The 17,683-nt window shown below is 39.3% G+C and overlaps 3 protein-coding genes across 4 annotated transcripts in view; 1 reads left to right on the plus strand and 2 right to left on the minus strand.

The window, feature by feature from the left end:
* LOC117562505 (zinc finger protein Aiolos-like) overlaps positions 1 to 6,414 on the minus strand; it is a 65,784-nt gene extending 59,370 nt beyond the window's left edge. Inside the window, exon 1 of the mRNA XM_034240342.1 lies at positions 6,339 to 6,414. Coding sequence (XP_034096233.1) covers positions 6,339 to 6,384 — 46 coding nt within the window. The 5' untranslated portion in view covers positions 6,385 to 6,414. The remainder of the gene's footprint in view (positions 1 to 6,338) is intronic.
* Positions 706 to 11,758, plus strand: LOC117562501 (tensin-4-like). Its single transcript, XM_034240336.1, has 13 exons — positions 706 to 762; positions 1,965 to 2,247; positions 4,018 to 4,339; positions 5,211 to 5,548; positions 5,798 to 5,893; positions 6,051 to 6,164; positions 7,191 to 7,283; positions 7,797 to 7,874; positions 8,380 to 8,436; positions 9,845 to 10,019; positions 10,152 to 10,220; positions 10,820 to 10,849; positions 11,026 to 11,758. The coding sequence occupies exons 2-13, from the start codon at positions 1,995 to 1,997 to the stop codon at positions 11,150 to 11,152; spliced, it is 1,752 nt and encodes a 583-aa protein (XP_034096227.1). The 5' UTR covers positions 706 to 762; positions 1,965 to 1,994; the 3' UTR covers positions 11,153 to 11,758.
* A 236-nt stretch (positions 11,759 to 11,994) lies between these two features.
* krt222 (keratin 222) overlaps positions 11,995 to 17,683 on the minus strand; it is a 57,537-nt gene continuing 51,848 nt past the window's right edge. For both annotated transcript variants that reach the window (XM_034240343.1, XM_034240344.1), the window contains one exon: positions 11,995 to 14,421. In XM_034240343.1, coding sequence (XP_034096234.1) covers positions 14,208 to 14,421 — 214 coding nt within the window. In that variant the 3' untranslated portion in view covers positions 11,995 to 14,207. The remainder of the gene's footprint in view (positions 14,422 to 17,683) is intronic.

A 17,683-nucleotide genomic window follows, 5' to 3' on the forward strand; every position in this document is an offset into this window, starting at 1 on the left:
AATATATCGTTTTGTGATGAAACAAAAGAAATACTGATTTACACTAATAACGGTTACGATGTGGCGGTTTTGGAATAAAGGGATGTATATTATTTAAAGAGTAAAGAGCAATTTAAAAAAGAAACACATTTATGTTTGTTTCAAAATGATAAAAATGGGGAAAAGGCAGCTTGATAATCCTCAATGATTTGATTAAGAAAACCTCTCTCCATATGCTCAGTGTTTCTACACACCAGATGTCATAATGTATCCAGAGGTCCATTGACTGTCAGGCTACCAGAGGCAGAAACACCCGAAGCATCAGTTACTGAAAACACCCACGAGCTCAGAGTTAATCTCCTGCTTGTTTTCACCTGTCCTCTCAAACACTCCCCAGCTTCTGTACTTGCACCCTGCAGGTGAATATATTATCATGGCAAAGATTAGACTGCTGAGTACGAGTATATGCAAGCACAGCATTAAAATGATACGGAAATATATCACATGCACTGCCTCTTGTGATAAACTATTCAACAGAAGAGTTAAGGCCTATCCCTGTGTATAAAAACACACCCCTGAGGTTATAAACTCTACACTGCTTAAATCATGACATCAATAGTTGGAGTTGCAGGATTAGTGATCCTCACTGCTGATTGGCTCACAGGAAAAAGGGTTGGGATTTCCTACATAAAAAGCATGCAACACATGAAATGTCAAAGTGAATCAGTGGACAGTGTAAGAGTAATTCAACTTTACCACCACTGAATCTTGAACAGAGATAAGGTAAGACGACTTTCTTTTACTTTTACTTGGGATATGAATTGCATTCAAAGTAGACAGGATTGTTCATTAATCAGCAACTTGAAACAAATATATAAACAGTCTTATGTGTATTATAGCTCTCTGTCCATTATTATTATTAATATCACTATTTGATTTGTATACATTTTGTATTATTGCAAAAGGTCAAAGCAGGGACCTTAAATAGCTATGTTGAAGCAAATCAGGATTCTCCACATGTATGCTGACATTTCCTAAGATAAAAAAACTGCAGAATAACTCATTGCACTACAGATCTATACGCCAGTTGTATTGAATGGCACACTATGTTATTAATCAAGGTGAGGCTCTGCGAGTGGGTGCCCTTCAAAAGCTAACAAACGTTTGGAATGATCTTTTTTCTCTCCGAAAGGACATTTTTTGTCTGTGGACTACTGGGTCTTAGCTGTTGTAGGAAAACATCATAGTAGTCATGGTAACCAGTAGTCACCTGGTTGACTCATTGGGAACCACTCCTCGTCTGAAAATCGGAGAGGGAGATACATATTTTCCTCCATATGACACACCCTTCCTGAACAGCTATTCATGCTGATAGCAGCCTATCTTAGCCTGTGTCATTATTAATAGAGGGGTTAAGAAATGGAGAAATGTGTGGGAAGCGTTGGGCAATATATACTGACTTATGCACTGTAGGACAGGGACTGTTTCCATTGACTTCACCAAGCGGTGAATGAGCTTACCTTATATAAGATTTTACGATTTCAATGAAATATACTTGAATGATGACCTCTATTGAAGAACATTTCCTGCAACAGCACTGCAGACGTTTGCAAACGTTGCTTTAATCACCCGCGGCAACAATACAACTTGGGATAAGTGTATAGTGCAAAACTGTGGACCAAATGCACTAAAAAACCTTTTTTGAAGTGGGGTAGAATGGGGAACGTAGCTCATAGTCAGTGTATTGAAGTCAATAATACACCACCACTTTGGAAAAGCCAAAAGATTTTTGTTTATGGAGTCTGAAAAAGAAAGCACTTTTTTTTCTTCTCAAGATTGTTATTCAGGGATTTTCGCTGTTAATGGATGGACAGGAAAGGGGGAGAGATACTGCGTGACATGCAGAAAATGACTGCCGGTGGGTTTGGAATGACTGCAGTGAATACAGGTGAACTGATCTCTCTCCATTGTGTCTCTGTCTGTAGGAGTCCCAGAAGACAGTGAGCTCTCCTATCATGATGCCTACAGCTAAAGGCATGTCCCAAATGATACCCAATCACGTTCTGAGAGTGGGTCAAACTATCCGCCTTGACGCAGGGCAGGAGAGGGCCAATCAACATCCCATTGTCACGCAGCCCAGCAGTAACCATGACGACGCTGATCTTGATATTTCCCTGGATAATCTCAACCAGCTCATCATGGAACTGGATCCGACATTTGAACCCATTGAGATCAACAAAAGTCCGCAGTGCTTCAGCCCTCCTACAGGTAGAGTGAACTTTTAAGCTTCTTTGCTTAGTTTCTACACAGTTCAAACTGTTATTACTCTACTATCAAATCAAATGAAGTTTTATTTATATAGCACATTTAAAAGCGATCTTTGGTCGAGCCAAAGTGCTGTACATGTAATAAAAACACTTTACTAAAATCACAATAAAAGACAATCATTTACAACAGAAATATAAAAATAATAAAACAAAAGTCAGGAGTCGTGCTCCGCTCTGGCTAGAAGGCCAGGGAGAAGAAGTGAGTCTTTAGTGAGGATTTAAAAACCCCTAGGGTCTGGGCCTCACATGGAGGGGCAGAGTGTTCCAGAGCCTAGGGCCAGCTGCTGCGAAGGCTCGGTGCCCTCGGGTTTTGAGCCTGGTCTTGGGCACCACCAGCAGCAGCTGATCAGCGGACCTTAAAGCTCTGCCTGGGGTGTAGCGATGGAGGAGTTCAGCTATATAGGCCGGAGCCAGCCCATTTAGGGCTTTGAAAACAAATGAAAGGGTTTTAAAATCAATTCTGAACCGAACTGGAGGCCAGAATTGGGGTGATGTGGTCACGTTTTTTGTGGCCAGTCAGAAGAGGTGCAGCTGCGTTCTGCACTAGCTGCAGGCATCTAATTGAGGCCTGGTCCATACCCACATACAGAGCGTTGCAATAGTCCAGTCTTGAGGTAACAAAGGCGTTAATAACCCTTTCTAGGTCTGCTGTAGTGAGTGTTTGACATTTGCTTTGAGAGGCAGATAGATCTGTACATCGTCGGTGTAGCCGATGATAACTCATACACATCAACAAAGTCAAACAATTTACAGCCTCCAACCTGCAGAGGTGTGACACAGAGCCAAGTCAAACCATAGTCACCATGATGAAACTAACAGTATACATGGCCTGGGGCTTTGGAAATGAACCATCCCTTTGAGAAAGCTTTATTTTTGTATTAAGGGTGTAATTACATCACCTTAGATTTTCTTGGATTACTGCCCAGACCAGTACTACACCCTGAACATGTAGGACTAGTCACAGGAGAAGATGCAGACGAGGGTGGTGCTTCACTTAGACCTGCTCTGATCAGAAAGTGTGCACAAGAGTCACCAATGCATAAATATGGATTTCGTGTTGCATATCTTTTTTTGAGAAATGTTTGTTGAGGTGTTTATGAGACTATGTGAAGAACGAGTTTGAAAGAAATCAAGTAACAGTGATGAGAATCAAACAATGAAAGGTCAATCCGTTACATGAGTTCATGTTCATGCTTTGTGTTACTTCTTTCCTATTGTTGCAAAATACAGCATTTCCCCTCAAAACAACACTCACCACAGCACCTTTTAGTCTCTGACACATTTAGCTCTTTCTGTTCCAACATTAGTCATTATTATGTAACTTTGGTTTCAGACGCCACCCATCATGCAATAACCACAGGCTAGTGTTTTCTTCTGGGAATAAACTCAGTCAGTGCCCAGCAATACAGCAGAGAAACAACAGAACCTTGACTTCACAAGAACAAGTTGAGACGGGTCTGAGTGATTTGGGATCGTCACCGCAGAAATGCACAATTCAAAGAATTTAGTTTGGAACGATTATCCTGAGCTGTGCAAGCAAGTACCTGCATATCCATGTCTCTATCAGGAGCGTGTGTGTACATACAGAGGCCCATCCCTTTCTGCTAACAGAAAATCAAAGCATGAAATAAGAGAAATGATGGAAGAAGCATGTTTTTTCCCAAACAGTTCAGTATTTTTTGCTAACACAGTCCTCTCTATTGTTTCTCAGACGACTCAGATGAAGAGGACTCTCATTGCGTGCTGGTCCCCAGAGGATGTCCTCCCTGCTCCCTGCCCACTCAGTTCCCATCTGTGTCCCCCAGTATAGCCATCCCTACACCCAGCGGCGTGTGCTGCAGCCCCCACGGCACACTGGTGTTCTCCAGCTCCCCTACAGCCTCCCTGCCCCCGCTGCCGTTTGGGAGTGCACCCCGACGAAATCACTCTTCAAGACAAGACACAAACCTGCGCTTGTCATACTCAAACAGAAACAGTGCCGTCTCCCTCCTCTCCATGTCAACATGCTCAGACACTAGCTACATCCTCGGCAGGTAAAACTCACAATAAAAGCAAAGAACAAGTTTACAATATCCATCCATGCAATGACTGATGTGTGGCTAAAATAGTGTCTTAAAATGCTGCAAAACATTAACTCTATGTCTATGAGGCTGACCAGGGTCAGGCGACTGATACGTGTTTGTAGTTTTCCACTCAAAGTCAAGTTTAAAGGCAGCAATAGCAGTCCCAAACTGGAACATGTTGCCGCAATACCAGAAACGAGTTGGAGCCATCTTCTCATTTCATTATAATGTTACAGACAAGACACTACAGGCAAGAAATGTATGTTTATTTTGGTCACATTTATTTTCCTTTTGAGACTAGTGGAAAGAAAGCCTTAAGAATACACAATTAGGGGACTATTTTATTATTTCTTGTCTTTTTGCATCTGTAGATTGTTCCCAATTTCACTAAAAAGATAGCATTATATCATTCCAACAAAGTGTACCATTTATCAAATGTTATAGTGCACATCTTTAAAGGCCATTTCTCAAAGTGTGTTTTTTCTCTGAGTCAGATTGTTTTACAGAGAAGGGTTGTTCACATCCTTGCATGATTTAATCGAGGCTAATATTGAAATGAATGGCTGTTGACTCTTCTCCCTTTCTGTGATGTTGAGGTTCATCTTTATGTTACTGTGTATTGATTTGAACATTGGAAATGTATCCTCTTCTTCCAGAGGTGGGAGAAGTTCTCCGATCTTGTACTTAAGTAAAAGTAGAAGTCCCATTGTAGGAATAGTGGAGTAAAGGTACAGAGTAGCAAACATTACAAAAGTAAAGTACAAGTCTGACAAAATTGTACTTAAGTACAGTACTTGAGTAAATGTCCTTACTTCACATCACTGTCTTCTTCTCTGCCTAGCAACCTGTCCCTGGCCAGTGAAGACGCTGACTCTCCTCCAGAGTCCATGTATACTCGCACGTGCGGCTCCTTCAGTGAAGGGTTCAAAACCAGGACCCCAGATAACAGGCACAGCCCAGATAAGCCCCCGTTGTTACAGCGAGGACATCTACAGGAGCTTCATGACAAAGGAGCACACAGCAGTCCTACTTCACTCTCTGGGTCCTGGGGCGATATTCCTCTACTGCTGGTCAACGGTGAACCTCAGCTGGATACGTTCCAACAGAAGTCTCCTGGACCAGAGATTGACATAATACAGGCCAACCTTGTGTCCAACTCAAAGCCATTGTCTCCACACAGTGAGTCACACCTCTTAGAGTAGTCTTTTTTGCTAGCAGCTAACATACTTTCTAACTAACAGTATTATGTATACGAGAAATGTGTAAATATTTGATTTTAAACGTTTAATATGTGTGCTCACTTTACTAAATACTGCTTTGATTTTGTTTCTATCAGCACCTTCTCTTTGCTGTTATGCACCCTCTTTGGGACTAATAACGGAATTCTGATTTTGATTCTGAAACCTCTTTTAAACATTTTTTTTGTAGGCTTCCAAGCCCGTTTTAATGGCAGCAAGCCCTCAATGAAGTTTGTCATGGACACTTCAAAGTTTTGGTTCCGTCCACATTTCAGCAGAGCAGAGGGTAAGCATTTCAACAAAAAAAGACAGATATATTTAGCCATGCTTTGAAACGTTTTGGCCTAGCGGGTTTGAGTGTTTCTTCTCAGGGCAGAGGATTTGGGGGTGAACACACGTGCAAATGTCTCTCAGAAATTCATGTGATGTATCATTGGTTGTAGCTGAAGCCCTGTTGAAGGACAAGGAAGCAGGAGCCTTTCTGGTGAGAGACAGCACCTCCTTCAGAGGCAGCTTCGGTCTGGCTATGAAGGTGGACCAAACGGCCGACAACCCAGGTAAACTATGGATCCTTTCAATGTGCTTTTATAAAAGTCGTAGCAGTGTTTGGTTCGGTACAGGAAAAAGAGCGATGATCAAAGCCACAAAAACAGACAAACAACCTGAACACTGTGCAGCACGGTGTCGTCATTCGTCTATCCCAGAAAGCTGAGAGGCCCAGATTCACTTACCCAACTCTGCTGATGTGAACGGGCATGTCTGATGACATCCAGCCATCTGCGGCCAGGCAGGAGACAGCGCTGTTATGTTTTCCACCCGCAGTATACGCTGTGTAAACACAAAAGTAAACCAGCTGTTTATGGATGTGTAAGCAATCACAGAGGAAAAATGGACCTCACTCACGAAACAATTCTGAGGCTTCCTTCATTTGCAGATTTGTAAACTTTTTAGGAATGCAGGATATGATATTCATGCAAGCGCTGTCGACAAAGATAGACCATTTCAGTGTGCAGTGATGACAATGTCTTGTACAATATTCCTCTGCTTAATTATCCAGTAAATTGTAAGTCGCTTTGGATAAAAGTGTCAGCTCAATGTAATGTCAATTATTCTAAATATGTTTCTTTCTGACATCAGTGTCAATTTGAGGGGAAAAACGACATTGATGTCAGGGTTTTACTGCAAGGGCAATAAGAGAAGAGCAGTATTGCATCATAATGTTAAAGGTTTGTTGTTTTCACATGATTATATTTCATCTTATAACATGTGTTTTACAATGTACAAACTCATAATGTTATAATGAAATATAACATATCAATATCATGAAAATGTCTTTTTTATTTTGCAATCCTATGTATTTTCTGAAATATTTGTTTAAATGTGTGATCCGTACATTCTGATTAGACGTTTATTAAAATGGTGTTGGTTGATGTGTACTAGTCTTACAGCTCTACATGGGCTGGGCATCATGTAGCAGGACACTAATGTCATGAGCCATATGAAAAAACTGTCAGTGCCATTCCCTTCTGCCAACACCATACATTCATTAACTCCATTGTTTTTTGTGACTCTTATCAAAGCAGGAGAGGGCAGTGAACATCTTTTCAGACAATTCCTCATTGAATCATCAGCTAAGGGTGTACGCATCAAAGGCTCTTCTCAGGAACCATACTTTGGTAGGTAAATGTTAACAACAAGACCACAGTGTTGCACATGTAGAAGTCAATGTCATTGATAACTCACTGAAAACTCACCCGCTTACGCAACACATGTACACATCCTGGATTGACTGTCTGATGATGTGTGCCACACCAGCACTGAGTCAGCCATGTCTGGCCTCTTAAGATGTGAGTGGGCAGCTCCTAATTTGATTGAATGAGTTCACAGGGAGTGTTCTCACGTCCACAGAGCCATTATCAGGGTTTATTGTGGCCTGTTTTCTTTGTTATCCGCTTCCACATAATTCTATCTTCAATAAATACAGCTGTGGTGGCTTTGTAAAATTCCAACACAATAACAAAAAAAAAAAGTATATTGAACCAGATACAGGCTATCATCCTCTCATCATTTCATTTCAGCTAAAAGTTTTTTATATCATGTCAAAAATATTCACACTTTTCTAATCTTAAGAGGATAGTGGACTAGATCGAATGTTAAAAACAATGATTTGATTTGTGTTATCTCTATAGGTAGTCTCTCTGCTCTGGTCTACCAGCACACAATCTCTGCTTACGCTTTACCCTGCAAATTAGTGCTCCACTGCCAAGGTATGCTATTACATACTTATTTACCACGTGTGTGTGTGTGTGTGTGTGTGTGTGTGTGTGTGTGTGTGTGTGTGTGTGTGTGTGTGTGTGTGGCCTAGCATTACTATACTTGTGGGGACCTAAATCTGTTTACACAGTCACGTGTGGGGACTCGCCTCCCTTATGGGGACAAATTGGAGGTCCCCATAAGGGGAATCATTAATTTTAGGGTGAAGACTTGGTTAGGTTTAGGGTTAGGTTGAGGGTTAGGGTTAGGCATGTGTTGGTTATGGTTAAGGGTTAGGATAAGTCTCCAGGAAATGCATGTAAGTCAATGTAATGTCCCCTGAAGTGATGTATACATGATATGTGTGTGTGTGTGTGTGTGTGTGTGTGTGTGTGTGTGTGTGTGTGTGTGTGTGTGTGTGTGTGTGTGTGTATACAAGTATACAACATTTTACTTAAGGACAGTACTTGAGTAAATGTACTTAGTTATTTTTACACCACTGCTTATTTGTCTGCGCAGATGCAGCAGATGAGAGGGCTCAAGACAAACAAGCATCGGAGGACAAGAGAAAAACAGGTGGGTCAAATTAAAAATATAAAGGGAGTAGTAGATAGTACAGTAAAGAAGAATATAAACCTAATTTGTTTATGAACATGTAAGTTAACTAACACTTATTTTCACGTTATGAGAAAGTTATTAGTAGCCTAACGTACCAAGTGCCAGTTAGCTTAGAAGAAAATAAGGCGCAGCAAACACGTACAAAATGCGAAAAGTAGACAACAATTGGGGTTAAAACGAACATTAACAAGGCCTTACATTAAGTCACACAAATTCAACTTCATTAAATAAAACAGTGTTTTTACCTTTTCTTCTCTTGTAGTCACAGTGTTTGGCAGATATGTAGAAAAGGCTAACAGTAGCTTGTCCCTATAAACTTGCTAATTTAGGTTAAATTAGCTAACAGCTAACTTTAAGGTAACGTTTCTTCTTTAGGACTGGTCTAAATCGTTTCAGAAACACCTCAATGAATAATAACTAAATGTTAGTATTACAAGTTAATTGTAGCATGTTGTCTTGCAGCTAACAAAATGATAAAAAAACTGACGTAGCACAATTATTACTGTGTAGAGTGCAGCCTACTGTACATGTAACCGTGCTGTAATCCAGGTTAGCTAACGTTAGCAAAGCACTAGGTGGTACTAATGGCCTTGATTCATTAATGTTGCGTGTAATTAAATAACAGATGTGCCCGTTATTTTTACTTCGTTAATATGCCATTACTATCGTCTTGTTAGGCTGTTTTGGTGGGACTTACACATGATATAACATTTAAAGGAGCAATAATAACTACATTAGGGGTTATGTAGTCTTCTTTGTTTCTACCATTTATTTTTGAACTTTATAACCACATTCTATCTTGTTTTTTGACAAAATGGCAGATGAATGAATAAATGCAGCTAGATTTCCAAATAGAAAATAATATATTTAATGTTCTGGAGTAAAACAAAATTATATTTACATCTGAAGCATGGAGGATTGTAAGTATAAAGGACATTAAACGGGAAATACTCAAGTAGGCTACAGTGCAAATAACTTAACATTGTTTTAGGTACAGTAACAATTACTGTATTACACCACTGCCAGCCAACCAAGTCATGCATTTATATTATTTCTATATATTTTCAACTGTACCACCAAGTACAAATTATACAGAATAGACCTGTACAATGGAACAACAATAAGGAAAGACAGCTTTGGTTGAAAGTTACTACTTTCCTGTAAGTACATTTGGAGCAAATCCTTTTTGAAAGTACTTATCTACTGTATGTCTGTTTTGCCCAAGAGAATGGTAAAAAGACCAATGACCCAGAACAATCCAGTAGGGAGTTTCACTTAATTACATTTACCACCCTACATGTTTAATTACTTGTGTACTCAACCTGTATTTCTAATCAAACTATCACAATGTTTTTCTTTTCCACAGTTGCTTGCAATTTTGTCTACCTGAATGCTGTCCCTACTGAAACGCTGACGGGCCCCTGTGCAGTGCAGAAGGCGGTGTCTTCGACACTTGAGAAGGCCTCGGGTTCCTTCATACCAACCATAGTGAACTTGAAGGTGTCTTTGAAAGGCGTTACACTGACAGATGTCAACAGGAAGTAAGACTAACAACATACAGTCTTCTGCTGAGATTTTACTTACTGTACACGATAAAACCACAGTGCTGTTTTTGTGTGTAACATTTTGCTGCAAATGATCATTGCTAACAGTAACAATAATCTCTTTTTTAGGCTCTTCTTCAGGCGCCATTACCCTGCTCACCTCCTGAGCTACGGTGGGGGAGATCCAGACAATCGACTGTGAGTATACAAAACAAGTTCTGAAATCAAAGTGATTCTTAATGGTTCCACGCCGGAGGGTGTCTGTCAATTTGTACAGTCTATTTTCATGAATATCTCATATATATATATATCTATTTTTTTATTATATTATATACATCTATTATGTTGTTGGTCATAACAAGAGAATAGATAATGACTAATTATGACAATGTGGAGCAAATGTGTAATTTGTTAAAATGATGACATTTTAGACGGACATGAATGTAAACTGCATATTGAGTTGTTGGCGTAGGCGTACAACCACAAAACTGCAATTCTAGTATTAAGAATAATGTGCCGGATCTTGCCTTCAAATCTAAAGTTATTCATTTCAAAGGAGCTCTTCCTGCTATAACGCCAGAGTTATAAGCAGTCAAACTTTACCAAGAATTTCTCAAACCAAACTTTAACTTTTCAATATTTTAGTATATTAAGATGAACTTTTACTTTTTCACTCTGATTTTATTAGACATACACACATAGGTCAGAAATAAACACACACGCATGCACAAACAGGACCCTTTATTACAGTAGACACAATCTTTAAATATTAAACCTTGTCTTTTTTACTCTTACAGTTGGGTGAAAGGATCCAGTTTTGGTGCAAGGTAATTCTTAACTTGAATTGTGATATTTTCTGTTTAACTACAAATTATACATGTTTTCTCATGCGACGATCCATATGATAAAGCCACCCAGGTTTCTGGCTCACCTGCATTCTTCTTGAACTTAAATGTTGTACTTAATAAATCTAACTTAATCTAACATTTCTGTGTCCCGACAGAACGTTTGGCTTTGTGGCGAAAGGTATTGAGGCCGGCATGGAGAATGTGTGCCACGTGTTTGCAGAATATGACCCCCTGCAGCCTTGCAACAATGTCATTGAAGTTATTCGGGCTTCCATAGCTTAGCCACAGACTCACAAAGACTGAGGCAACATGACACCTGGGATCTTAAAGCACTATCTACACTTAAACTGTATTTTGTTAGTAACCGTCCATTACTGTATCTACTAGATTACAATACAACATCTGAAAAGCATGGTCACACATTAAAGTCAAAAGAGTAGCATATATGAAGATATGCAAGACTGATTTGCCTTCAAACAACAAACCAGACAAGGAACCAGCAACATTTGATTGTAAATTGCAAGCTGCTACCGTTCAAATAATCCAGTTTGTAAATGTTAAAATAAATTGTACTTTACTGTACTTTTGTATAAAGGAAGCTCTGCAAAATAATTTCAATGTTGTTTTACAAAAAGATAAGATAAAAACATAGAGATTAGGTCATGGTAAAGCAGTTGATTTTAATTATTAATTTACAATTATTTCCATGGTAACTGAGGTATACATTTGCAGTACCCAGCACTATTAAATGTAGTAATGATTTTGAAGATTCTCTTAATAGACTAGGCTAAACATATTGTCATGTCCTTTCATTTCAAAGCAACTTTAAAGTTTAAAGTTGAGAATGTATTTATTAAACTGCAATGTAAACAATATCTTCTCTGTATATTCATGTATTTGTTATGATGAAAATAAACATGTGGAACTGTTGCACATGCACATGTGTGTTCTTACAGATGTGTCAGTGAGAGGCAGTGTGTCAAAGTGTGAACAACACACCCTTATCTTTTCCTTTACCCCTTCATTACAGCCTCTCACTAAACACAAAGGGAGACCTTGTGGTTAACAACTGTGTCTTCTAGTATTTTAGACAAAGATGGTAAACATTTGACAGGAAACACAGAGTTAATATATTATTTTTTATTTTAAATGATGAATTGTTAGATAAAAGCACAATGTTCCATTCTGAAGGTAGAGGTCCTCAAATGAAGTGTTATGCATGAAGCAAAGCAAAATCGAGCACAGAACTGCATAGATAATATCTTTAAATAGTCTCAATATATTCTGAGGCACAAAAATGCAATGCACCATGGGACTTATATTTGTATATCTTTGATGCCAACTCAAAATGTAGCATAACATCGGTAAAGTTTAACAGATAGCATGTGCCACACAACCCGTGTTAAGCTTTGCTGACACACTGCAGTGTTAACTATTTACAAATACTGCCCTCCTCTGGTTAGGACAGGGAATCTCAATGATCTGAGACACGGCGTGCTCACAGTGAGCAGTGTTCTTTGTTTGCGACGATGTATGTATCAGTTTGAGCTGTAAAGGTGTTTCCCGCCACAAAGAAAATGAACTGCAATGACAAAAGACCCTCAAAGTGCACACAATCTGGATTTGTTCTTTTAGTGCTGCATGTGTCTGCTGTGCAAGCATTTATGGACTGCGGGGAAATGATCTGGGTGGAAACATGCCTTCTTCAGCATTTTTGATATTTTTGAAAGACCTTCTACTTGACTAGGAGAAATTTGCAACACCCTCCCCAAAATATATCAAAGTAATATAATTACAATTAATTAACACATAACACAATATTGTCTTCTGTTTTTTGAATATTCGAACCATTATTTATTTCAAACCTAAAACTGTCTCCAGGGATTGGGAACCGCGGTGCATTCGCGGCCATTTTAGGAGGATAACATCTATAGCAACGTTAGCAAGCCGTCAATAGCGTTCAGCTGTTTTGAATAAAGTATGCGCAAAATACAAATGCCCTTACAAATGAGAGCTTTCGGCAGAAACAGAGGAGCGCTAATCATAAAATAAATGTGGTTAATTATTGACATCTGTACTTATGAAGAGAAGAATGGACTGATCACTGTTACTAGTGCCTACACCCATCTGCAATTTAAACATATTTAATATAAGTCAAGTTAAATAGGTGGATACAAGACCTTCAAATCGACAGTTTTAATGACAACTATAAAATCATCTGGACAGAGGTAAGAGAGCTAATGTTAGGCTAACTTGAGTGCTGATAAAACGTTGGCTAATCACGCATGTTAAAATACCAGTATGTTTTTGTAAACTGCAGCATTTATGATTAAAATCGTATCCCCGGTGGAGTGGTTTGTGTTACTGTATTTGAGCAATTCTCAACACTTCGACAATTCTCAGACAGTCAGCAGATGGCTCCCATTCAACACATTCAGCGTTCCTTGCTGATGTTCGCTATGTCATCCTCTTTTTAATTTAGCTATAAAAGTATAAAATGTAATCCCATGGTTTGTCATGAGAGTTGTTTATTTACAGCCAATGACATAACAGTGCCTCCAGACCATGTTTAAAAGGTTTGAAGAGAAAGAGTTATGCTCTACTCCGCTCGCCGTACAGATTAAGTCCATTGTTTACTTTCGCTGGTGTCCTTCAAAGATGGCCGAATTGCTGTTGATGACATCACATTCATATTCACTATGACTTTATATGGCACATTACCCTATATTTATATGCTTTCCATGGAGATTTAAGTGAAAGTGGGACTTGCTATTGGATAGTGAAACATTTATAATCAATTGCTAAAAAATACCCTCCACTAATATTTTCATAGAAATGTTCATACAGTCCCTAAAATAAAAATAAATATACCTTTACGTCACAGAAGGTCATAGTCTGTGACTTCACACATGTAGAATGAAATGCAGTAGTAAAGCAGTCATATGATATATAATCTATTTTGTACAGTGAGTGACCTCATACTGAGCAATGACAGTAATAAGAGGCTTTTTTGTCAACTAGAATGATAACAAAGATATCTGATTCATATATTAAATTGCTATCCTCTGTAAGGGAGTGAATTAAGGTCCAAGGTTTTTAATTTAGTTTACTGACACTCTAAACATGGGCCAGCACAAAAGCCTGATGCATAATGCTAATCCTGCAACATTTGATTAGAGAAATCTGAGTCAGTATTGAAGCGAAAATCAATGAATGTTGTCTTTTGAAATATATATTAAGCATGGCAATGGGAGGTTTTATCCCAGGTGTCACTGTAATGTCTGTAACGTCAACATAACCCGTGGTACAACATAGCAGTGTTGATGTGGCAGAGCGGTCACTGTGTGATGGTGGGGATGCTGCGAGACCTCTTCATGATCAGACACACCTCCACGTCGGGCAGGCTGTCCTGTTTGGTCTGCGCGCAGCCTTCGTTGGCCGCAGCCATGTGCAGGTCGAAGCGCAGCGACACGGACTTCCTGCGCAGCTTGGGATTCCCTCTGAAGAAAGAGCCCTCCCACTGCTTTATCACTTTGTCAATATTCTCTGTCCTGGTAGGAAAGACATTATTAGGAATGAATAAAACATGATAAATGGAACGCAACATTATCAAAGTATTCACCCAATCACGGACACTAAGAATACCAAGTTAGAAAAAGTGATTTTTTTTGGATCTCTATCGTGTTCACGTGTCATACATTGGTAAGATCAATACTAAATAGTAAACATACTCGAAAAGTAAAAGTACTCATAATGCGTTTTTGGCCAAATACGGAATCATATTAAATTACTGGATTATGATTATTGATGTTTATCTCAGTTGGTAAAGGTGCGGATCTAATTTGAATTATTTAGTAAATACTTCTGATGGATATCTTAACCTATGGTTACATGTTAATGTATATTTATTAGTTAATATATATTTTGTTTCAACTTATAATATGAATTTGTAAACTAATTAGTAAATAAGGCTGACAAATAAGTGAGTAAAAAGCAGAATTCGGAAAAACTCAGGTTAAGTAAAATCAACTCAAAATAGAATGCAGTAGTTTAGCAATGCACCTTGTTACATTTATCCACTTAAAAAAATATTCTGAAACTTTTATAACGTATATGTCTATATAAATGTGTTTAAACATATTTTTGTGTGTGGATGTCAACTGCTGGAGGTCTCTTTATTAATTTATGCTATTATTTTGTGTGATGTAATTCCATATTGAATGTCACTATGACATCCATAGGAAATCAGGAATGATCCATGGGGCTGTGCAGGAACACCAGAGGGCAGCAAGAGAGAACACTTGGATAGGACCTGGTGTGAGAAATCGAAAATAGCAGCAACTGTGATGAGCTTGTTAGCAAACACTCGCTAATATTTGCATATTCAGATGTCTACGTTTTTTAAGAATTGGAGGACATTATCTGTCCCACCTATGACATTTCCAATGAATCCATGCCCAAAATGCTAAAACTGGACTTAATGTATTTGTCCTTAGACACAATGTAAATAAAGTTGTAGAAAAAGTAGTTTCGAAAATATACTTTATAATATCAAACAGCTCTCGAGCCCCCCCTAGAATGGCATTTTTCTCTGGTCCTTCATTCCTGGAGACCAACTATATGTCAAATATAACATTAAGAAACCGGCTTTTCATTTACTTGTTTTGCTATTTATTTTTTTGACATACGTCTCTTAATGGTCAATCAATTTGGTTAAATCATAAACATATTTGAAAACAGGGTACTTTCATACTTAAAGTGTGTCCCACAGCATGGGCACAACCCTGTTGCCCAAAGCTCAGCAGAGGAAGTGAAAAAACTGTTAGTGACACAAAGGAAATTACATCACCATGGGTGTTGGTGGTGGAGTCCATAGGTAATTGGCTTGGGAACCAAGTCTCCAAAAGACCAAATGCTACCGAGGTGTGCCTGAGCAAGGCACTACATACTTTATATGTAGTTACACTAACAAGGCGCTCCCCCAAATGAGAGATGCATTGAGCACTGCTAGCATAACATGGACACATTTGTGAGTGCATGGCTCCCAGCTAAACGCAAATCAGAGGATGAATCTTCACAAAATGTTCAATAACCCACTCTTAAATGAGGCAGACAGGCAAGCTCTTCCACGTCTGTTGCATTTATTTGCAACTTTGTTATACAGCAAACTTTATAGACAGACTTATCACTGCTGCTACTCCTGTTCACTTACTGACACATACTACGCTCGCTCACTCTCAATCGCTCTACACATGCAACCGCCACACATGTAAGGTAGGAGAGCCACGGCCACACTCCTTCCTTTTGCCACATCCTACCTATGTTTTTCTGCTGTGGCCTCCATAAAAACAGGGAGCTTAGGGAGCTGGTTAAGTTTGAAAATATGTTGAAAGCAGAAATGTTGTTGTTACACAGTAAAAGATACATAGTATTACACAGTTAGACCTAATTATTATAAGTCGGGCTCACAAATATTCTTATCTTCAAAAGGGGGGTCGTGCAAAATAAGTTTTGGAACCACTGCTTAGTGGGAATATTAAAATATATAAACAAAACTTTTTAGATGAACACCTAGTTATTGTGTGTTTTGTAAAATTCAAGTATAATTAATTTAGTTTGTCTTTGTCCACAGCGGAATATCCCTTTAAGAATACCTGGTTATCTGATGTCACTATGACAACACATTCTAAGCTTCCAAATCCTGGGCGGAGCGTAATTGTGTAAGAATAGGATGTCACTATGACATCATCTGTACAATATAATTGTCTCTCAGATTGGGATGACATCACCAGGAGATGAAAATGACATCACATGACATCCCAGTTTGGCTTTAATCTTGGTCTTTGGAATTTAGGGTATAGCAGACTCTAATAAGTGAGTTGAGTCTTGAGTCCTGAGCGGTGTGTATACTTATTCAGTCGGTTCAGACAAACTTTACAGTCTTCTAGATAGAACACGTCTTCAAAAGACAAATTGATTATTTTTCACTGTCTACAGAGTGTGCCATGGATAGAACAAAGTGCCAAAACAACATGGGAAACCCCAGGCCAACAAGTCTGAGAGAGGAGATGGAAGCTGAACAGAAGAAGCAGCTGGACGAGATTGTGGGTGGGAATGAGGGAGACCAAGGGAAGCTCTCAGACCAGAGCAACCAGGTGACATCTGACAGCATGAACATCGATAATCTCCTGCAGTTTGAAGCAGAGAGCATAAAACTGCTGATTGAAAAAGGAGATGAACTCTTTCAGTGCGTGACAGCCTGGGAGGACAAGTACAGCGCTCTGGAGGAGGACATGGAAGCTGCAGAGCGCAAACACAAGCAGCAGCTGGACGAGGTGGTGGCAGGGTATGAGGCACAGCAACAGAAGCTCTCAGACCAGAACACCAAGGCCAACCTGGTGACCTTAAACCTGCTGCAGAGAAGAGAGGAAGAACTGCTTCAGTGCCAGGAAAAGTTCACCAACAACCTGGCCGAGAAACAACAGAGCTGGGAGATTGAAAAACAACAGATGAAGACGATGTTGAACGGAGTGGTGGACGAGAAAAAGGACCAGGCCGGTAGGAACCACACCTTGGAGAGTGAAAAACAGAAGATGGAGATGAAATTGAAAGAGGAGACGAAGCACAACAATTACCAAACCCGTAAAAACAAATCATTGGAGAAGGAAGTCCAACAGTTGGAGGACCAGTTGAAAAAGCAGGGTGAAAAGTTCTCAAAAGACCTGGCCGGAAGAAATGACACCTTGGAGAGTGAAAAACAACAGATGGAGACTACATTAAAAGAGGCAGCGAAGGAGAAAGATGACCAGGCCA

Source organism: Gymnodraco acuticeps, unplaced genomic scaffold (genome assembly GCF_902827175.1).
Source record: "Gymnodraco acuticeps unplaced genomic scaffold, fGymAcu1.1, whole genome shotgun sequence".
NCBI classification, from domain to species: Eukaryota; Metazoa; Chordata; class Actinopteri; order Perciformes; family Bathydraconidae; genus Gymnodraco; species Gymnodraco acuticeps.

Excerpts from the sequence above, each read along its gene's own strand:
- LOC117562501 (XM_034240336.1), top strand. The coding sequence starts at position 1,995 with ATGATGCCTACAGCTAAAGGCATGTCCCAAATGATACCCAATCACGTT. Across the intron at positions 2,248-4,017 it reads GTGCTTCAGCCCTCCTACAG|ACGACTCAGATGAAGAGGAC; the intron begins GTAGAGTGAACT and ends ATTGTTTCTCAG. Across the intron at positions 10,850-11,025 it reads GGATCCAGTTTTGGTGCAAG|AACGTTTGGCTTTGTGGCGA; the intron begins GTAATTCTTAAC and ends GTGTCCCGACAG.